General features: G+C 24.9%; 1 protein-coding gene across 1 annotated transcript in view; it reads left to right on the top strand.

Annotated features, from left to right (window-relative positions):
• The window catches only part of LOC111618016 (nostrin-like), an 85,917-nt gene that overhangs the window by 38,565 nt on the left and 38,773 nt on the right, over window positions 1-8,579 (top strand). The window contains exons 3-4 of the mRNA XM_023359435.1: window positions 1,784-1,865; window positions 3,378-3,463. Coding sequence (XP_023215203.1) covers window positions 1,784-1,865; window positions 3,378-3,463 — 168 coding nt within the window. The remainder of the gene's footprint in view (window positions 1-1,783; window positions 1,866-3,377; window positions 3,464-8,579) is intronic.

Here is an 8,579-nt window from a genome sequence, read left to right on the forward strand (position 1 = left end):
GTATTTTTAATAATTAATTTAATTGTTGGATACTGTGATTTAGTTATTGGAATAATCGCTATTAAATCATCCATTGTAACTTCATGTAATTCTAATGATTCATTAATAAGATTAAACACTTCTAGCTTGGTAGGACTAGTTTTACTGGGATATCTATATAACATTATATTACTTCGATGTTGCAAATTAACCATATTGTCCATTCGATATTGCATACTTTCATTTTCTATTTTCAAATTAGCAATTTGTTGTTCAAGATTGATTATTTGGCTATTCATTTTTTGATTCTGGACTTTAGTTTCTTGGATACTATTACGAATCTGGTCCAAATCTTCTTTGATAATAGTCATTTGACTTAATATTCTCGTATTAGAAACATTAATTAATTCAGAAATTTTATTCCATAGTGTTATACTTGATATATCAGATGAATTTTTTCCTGGCGAAGAAGATAAAAAATCATATGGCTCACCTGATAGTTGAGAACTTGGAAGTGTAGTTTCAGGGTTCAAACCTACGTTTGCAGAAGATAGTTCAGGAGAAGTTCTTTCGACGTGTAAATTGTAATCAGTAATTAACCTGGTATTAGTGGTCGAAGCAGTTTCCTTTCTACTAGTTGATTTTGACTTTTGAAGTGGTGGTCTTCCTCTTTTAATTGGCGAACGTTGCATATTAATTATGTTGATAAATTTTCCAACAACTTATAATGTTAACACACAGCCCAAACAAATAAAATTTTAACGTAAAATTATTAAACAGGATACATTCTTTACCTATATTTGAAGTGAGTAAAAAACGCGCCAGCAGCTTCGGCAGACAGAAGCGCCCCCCACTATCTGAAATTTTACAAATTTGGATTTACATGCTAATTTTGAAATTTAAAATTATTCTAATATAATAACGAATGATTTTTAAGCTTATTTAAATTGCTTTCATTTTTACTGATTAATAACAAAAATAATCATCAGTCCTTTAGTTTTTTTAAGTCTACATATAAAAACACTCTTCATTTTTTATAACTGCATTTTTTTATAACTCCATGTGATAAATATTTATGATAACAAAGTTTATAGATATTTGAAAAAAATTTTATTTACTTTTTTAAAAATAATCTACAGATTTCAAATCTTTTTTACAAGAAATTGCAAAACTATAAAAAAATAAGTTATTGATTTTTCTAAATAAAAAGTTAACTTTGCCAGATATTTTAAAAATCACATATAAATATTTATCATATTTCTGATGAAAAGATATTGAAAGAAAAACAAATTTTACTTTAAATTCTTTAAAAGTATAAAATCTCGGGGATTTATTTTTAATTTTCATTAAATGTCCAATATTCACTTTATATTTTAAATATTTCTAAAAATAAAGAATAAGCTAATATTCAGATTTTTTGATAGAAAAATATTCTGTTTTTTCAAAACAATACAGAGTACTTTTCTGTCAAAAAATATTTGAATTTTTTTAAAAAGAGCAGAGTTTATAATAAATATTTCTTCAGTTTCTTATTTTATAAGTATGAATTTTTAATTTAAAAACTAATTTTTCAAAGTCAAACTTCAAGTTTAAAAGTTCTGATAAAGTTTAACTTTAAATAGGGTATATGTTTCTAAAATCATCAGTAATAAATAAAGTTTTAAGATGTTTTTTTTTTATTATTAAGTTTAAGATATTTATACTGTATTTCAAAAGAAATAACTGACTGACTAAAATTTTAAAAATAATTATATATGATAATTAAAATTACAATATATAATAATTTTTTAATAAATTATTTCAGATCAGAATTAGAAGCAACATATGCTAAAGGTCTTCTAAAATTAGCTAATAAAATTGGAAAAATTACTAGAGATGGAAATAGGTAAATTTTAAAAATGTTTAATACACTAGCATATCTATTATGTATTTAAATAATATAACTCACTGTTATGATTAAGATAATCACAAATATAATTAAGATAATATAATAAGTTTGGTTTAGATGTAGCTTATTTTAAATTTGTAATATATTATTGGCTTTGTAGTCATTGAAAGAAAATTTATATTATGAATTAAAACAATTTTTAAGCTTTTGGAAATTGAAATTTCAAATTTTTTTTCAAAATCTAACAATTGTATAAAGATATACAATAAACAAATATTTATAATCAATATTTTATATTTTTTATCTTATTTAAATTATTCTTGTTGCAATCTAATAACTGTATCCATTATTGTGCATTGTTTTTTATTACATGATTTCTTCCAAAAAGTTTTTAGACATCTTAGAAAATATAATACGAAGTATGCATTTTTACCATTATTATTTAGAACTATAATGAACTATTCACTCTTCTGCTTTATTTTTCATGCTATTAAACTGATATATCAATGAATCTATATTATTTAAAACAGCTGTTTAGATTGAATATAGTTAATGGAAAAGATTGTTATAGAATTCATAAATTCTGGAAGAATTTTTTTTCTTCTTTTCAGATTAAATGAAATATTTGAATACTTTGTTATAAAATATACATATTTATATAGAACTATATTACATTTCCTGACATCAAATTAATTTATTGATAAACATATTGCCATTAATTGAAGAAAGTTTGATATTGTAAATATAACTTATAGAAGAACTTAGATTTGCTACGATTTATACTTCAGAATAAATTCTCACTTTGTTTATTGCCAATTATTTGAGGCTTTCCTGATTGGTTAATGATGATCAACTAGTTACTGTACTTAATTTTTATATATGACATAAATTTCTGTTATCTCATCCAAGATATATTTTGTTGTTTATGTTAAAATGATGTTATTTTGCCATTAAATTATTTGTGAAGATATTTCTATTATAACTACAAATAAAATTTATCATTAAACTTGGATATTAGGAAGTACTTTCTTGCTTTTAAATATATACAGAATAGACCCTGTTCAATGTAAATATGGATATTATGTCATTTACTATTATGTATTTTTGAATTTGATAAGTTAAAATACAGTTATAAAACTTCACTTATTGTAAACAGCAATTGAATTCTGATAGCATGAAAATAGCTAATAGTGCATATATAACATAGCTTATACAGTGGGTGATCAGTTAACTAATATAATCCGTTCCAAGACTTTGTTCATTAACCAATTATTGATTTACCATAGGTTTTTATGGGAATTTGATTAATTTGTTCCAGAGACTCCNTGCAATTATAATATTCTAAATTACTAATTAAAACAAAGAAAAAGTGTATTCATAATGTTTTTGTACAATGTGATCTCATATTTATGACTAGCATTGTAGAAATTTGAGTTAGCTTATGAAGTTAAATTGATTTAATATTTCTAAATAAAGTCTTTATTAATAATAAAAAATTTTTCTATAACAGGGTTCAAATGGATTTGATGAGCTTCGAAAATATATTAAGCAAGGAGCTGATTTTAATAAGGAGATTGCTTCAGTATTACAAGAAAGGTAATGAAAATAGTTTTTGAGCAAATAGTAGTTTTCAAAGATATTTAAAGATTTCAAATTTAAATTTAAATAGAATGAAGAGTTGTTTAGATTTTATAAGTTATTAAAAATAATCTAATTTTCAACTTAAAAAATATTTTGAAATATTTACTTTGAAATGTTTGGAGAGTTAAGATAAATAATTCATTAAAACTATCCATAAAAGCAGCTCTAATTCTGTAATCTATTTGATTGTTGCTAGTTATACTTACAAATATCTTTGATTAAGTGATGATTTATTTGGGTTTTATAATAATAATAGATTGTCAAAAAAACTGTATTAAATTTAAATGGAATTTTTCTGACTAAAAGAAAAATTAAATAGTATATATAGCTTATAAAAATAATTTTTCTGTAACTTACTATTCTATGCTTATTTGTGTGGATATACAGTAATCATTGAGAAATATATATTGAATATTACTATTTTAATAACAAACACAGAACCAATTTCCTATGTGTATAAACAAAAAACAATCTTTGCACAAACATTTTCTAACTCCTTCTGAGTTGTTATTCAGGTATGACAGAATGGTTACCTGATGGAACATCTGTTAGAACAAACCTAAATTTATAAAAGTTTTTAAAAGAATGTAATTCAAATGACCATTTGAACTATAAATATAAACTTAAAGCTGTGCATGTATTAATCCTGTGCATAACAATCAATACACTAATTGTTGTATAAGCTCCACTGAACTTGTGATTGCGTAGGGATATCCTTTTAATTAGGCTGCGAGGAGGATGTGAATGGCCTTTTCCAGTAATCAGATGGGTGCCCTGGCTTTGTCTATAACCAGATGGAGCTGTTGCCCTTGCTTATGCATCTTGGCAAATGCAAACAACCTAGAAACATCTGGAGAATCAAGAACTATATTACCCAGAGCCAGTTGTCCAGCTAGCTTAGTACGGGCAAAATGTTTAGCCTTTAGCCCTAGATTGTAATTTATAGATGCAAGGGCAACATCTTTATCCAGTTTAGACAGAGCCAAGGCACCATTCGACTACTGGAAACCCACCCATCCATCCTTACACGATCACAAGTTCAGTGGCATTCATACAACAATTAACCCTCTCTACCTATACAGTGGATCCAGAAATTGTGGCAGACTTCTCCTCGCAACATTGCATACAGAATGGTCAGAGGCCAATAGAAATTTTTAAAGCTAAATTTGCATCATTATGTATAAATTTTAAGGAGGAAATGGTGTTGTCGATGGCCTGGCAGGCTCTGCTTGACATGATGGTATAGTCTTTAGTGGATTGATCATTATGTGGAGGTTTAAGTTTATATTTATAGTTCAAATGATCATTCGAATTATGTTCTTTTAAAAACTTTTATAAATTCATGTTTGTTCCGAAGGACATTCCATTGGGTAACCATTCTGTTGCACTTGAAGATTTTCTAATGCACAGGAAGCATTAGAAAATGTTTGTGCAGAGATTGTTTTTTGTTTATACACACCAGAAATTGATTTTGTGTTTGTTATTACATATATCCTGGTATGGTGTGATGTAAATTACTATTTTATTTTAATAATGCTTCATTAAGATGGAAAAGCTTGCAATATAATTTTGGATTCTTCTTATTCAATTCAAACACTGCTTTGTGAAAATTTATTGTAAATTATCATTATTTTTTTCAGTAATTTAAATATAATAAATTTTCACAAAGAAAGTATTTAAAGTGAATAAGAAAAGAAAAAAACTATTTGTAAACATTTTTATCTTTATAACAATAAAGACAAAATGATTTCAAGTATAAATTCAAGTAAAATATTCAAGAGTAACAGAATAAAATTTATAATAAGAGAAAATGTTACAAAGAATTTTTTTAATGAAAAATATGAAAAACATTCAAAATGCAAAGTATCAACTGCAATTTGTAGTATGTTATGATGTAATAGGTTGCAATTTGTAGTTAGGTTATGTTGATTCTGTAAGAAGGATTATCATTATACAATGTAAATGTCTAAAATGCTAGCTGAGACTTTGTTTTAAGCTTTAAAATTAACTCTTATATACTATATTATTCTTGAATTATTGCAAAACTATATTAATTGCATTCTTGTTTAATAATAAATGAGAAGGAAAATTGTGTAATAGTTTTTATAATTCATTAAGAATTTATTATTTTCGTAATCCTTTATTTCTATTCGATACAATCCAGTTTGTTAAACATAAGGATTATATATTGACATTTAATCTATATGTTGATATGAATAATATAATCCATATGCTAATATTTATATGTTAACAAACTGGATTATATGTTGACATGTAATTCGTATGTTAACATATAGAATACAAATGCATTCTATATATTATAATACTGATATAGTAATATGTATTCTATATAATATGTATTTTATATGGAACATATGTATAATAAATAAATATATGTTCCATATAGAAAAACTTATTGCTAAGCCATAGTGTATTTGTTTAGAATACTGTTTTAACTTTTATTTTCAGTGTCATGCCAATTTTATTTAGCAGCAGTTAAATTACAAAAGCAATGCTTGTTTGTCATTAAGATTGAAAATATTTTGTTTTTGTAATTATTTGTTTTCTAAAAAGTCTTTTAGAATTCTATAAATCTTAATTTAAATTGTTTTATTATAAGTTTGCAAATTTCAATGTGATATCTAATTTAAGATAGCTAAGGTTCAAAATTTGACAAAATGAATTTAACAATGAAATTTTAATTGACTTAGTCCGAAATCCTGTCATCTTTTAATTATTCTTTACTTCACAACTGGGTGCAGATATTTGGTGTGTAAGATATTCCTGAATAAAGAGTAATGTTAAAGATACCCAGTGTTTACCTATACACCCAGTTGTGAAGTAAAGAAGAATTTTTTGAGTTCACTGTTGGGAAATTTTAACTGTAAATATATGTATTTTAAAAAGGATGTGTATTAGTTAGTGCCTCTTTACTAAATGCCTTAAAGAACAAACCGACAGAAGAGGGGGAGTATGTCCGAAACACATATTGGTGTGAAAGATTTTCCTGAATAAAGAATGATGTTAAAGATACCCAGTGTCTACCTATGCATCCAGTTGTGAAGTAAAGAATAATGAAATTTTAAGTTTGCAATATAGTTAGTTTATAACTACAAAGTTTCTGTTAAAGTTCTAATTAAAAATATCATAACATGCTCATTTCCATACTTATTTGCTAACAATTGTTTTTGCTCATCTATATATTTGCTACAATTGTTTTACAATTCTCTCTCACCAACTTTCCCCATCCAATATTCGATAAAATATGTTCTCAATATTAAGTTAACTAAATTACCTTGTGATGTTATGATATAATGGCCAATTTTAATTTGTCAAATTATGCATGTCATTTCAACTGAGATCTGCTGACATAAGCATTGGCAGCCATCAGTTTTTAAATGTGGGTGTGGGTTTTTTGCCCTTCTAGTAAAACAAACACTCTAAAATAAGAAAAAAATCTGAAACAAAATATAATGACCCCAGAAAATTAAATAATAATTGGCCTCAATTCCTCACACTATGATCAAGTATCAGTTTTTAAACTTGGATTCTTCAATTTAATGATTTAATTTTTCAATATTTACTTTTAATCATGTAGTTTTGTAAATAATAAATTTGTTTTTTTTTAATTATTATTAAAAACAGCAACAAGTTTGAATTTCAAAGGACATAATAAAAAAATCTTTTTTGTTTTATATTGTAAGCATTTGAGGAAGTTTGAATAAAATGTCAGAATTCTAGTTTGAAATAGTGTTCATTTACCTTTAATCTTAGACAGCAATATTTATAACCATATAACCTTACAAATAATGTTTATAATCATATAGACTAAAACAAAAAATATAATAATGGATTGAATTTAGAATTTAAAGATTTCATTTTCAGTAAAATATGCATTCATACATTTAAATACAGTTTATATTTTACAGATTACTATTAAGTTCCCATATATATCGCTTTGTGTATTATTAAATATATTTACAAAATATAATGTGCTTTGAATGTATAAGCTAATAAATTATTTGGAAGCAGATTTTCATTATGGATAGTTTAATTTCAGATATTCTGTATAAACTTATTGCTCAGCTTCTTATTCATTTCTATTTATTAATTTTGTTTTTATCTACATGTAAGATACATATGGTGTTTTACATCATATGTTTCTTTGGTAAAAGCTTTTCAAATTTGTAAGATTTAAGTTTAAAAATTTAATATTTGAAATCTTATTTTATGAAGAAAATATTATTGAATTAAAATAAAATAAACTTTAAAGTAATTAAATATTCTAATAAAATAATAATGGATTATTTATTTTTATTCATGTATTTAATATATTAGTAAATGATATATTTTTTCCCTTATCAACACAGTTACAAAAGTGATGATGAAAAATGTGTTGAAATCAAAACAAGTAACTTCACATTATCTACAATACATAGGTATTCTATAATTAAAGTACTTTCACTTTCAGCAAGAAAAGCTTCCTCAGTTAAAGTTCAAAACAAAACAAAATTTTTTCTTGTTTCAAATTTTAACTGAAGAAGCTTTTCTTGATGAAAGAAAAAGTACTTTAATTAAACTACTCTTTGTATCATGGATAATGTAAAGTCATTTCTTTTGATTCAACTATTTTCTGCAAGATAAAGTAAGAAAGTTACTTCAATTGTATGAAAAATATGTTGTTTAATTTAATAAAAAAAATTTTAAATAGTTTAAGTGTTTTTATTTTTAAATATGGAAAAAGTAGTTTTCAAATTTGTTCCTGGTTCTTATAATAATAATAATAATAATAATAATAATAAACACATATGTCATTCCAGTACTCACATACTCTTTTGGAGTTATACATTGGACTCACACAGATCTCGAGCAACTCCAAAGGAAAACAAGAACAACACTTACTAAGCATAAACAACATCATCCTAAATCCGCCATAGAAAGATTAACCCTTCCACGTAAAGAAGGCGGACGTGGCCTGATTGACATAGTTAACCTTCACTACAAACAAATACAGTCACTGCGAGAGTTTTTCTACAAGAAACAAGAAACATCACAGTTACATAAAGCAGTA

The sequence above is a fragment of the Centruroides sculpturatus genome, unplaced genomic scaffold (genome assembly GCF_000671375.1).
Source record: "Centruroides sculpturatus isolate CEXI.00-Female unplaced genomic scaffold, Cexi_2.0 scaffold47, whole genome shotgun sequence".
Classification (NCBI taxonomy): Eukaryota; Metazoa; Arthropoda; class Arachnida; order Scorpiones; family Buthidae; genus Centruroides; species Centruroides sculpturatus.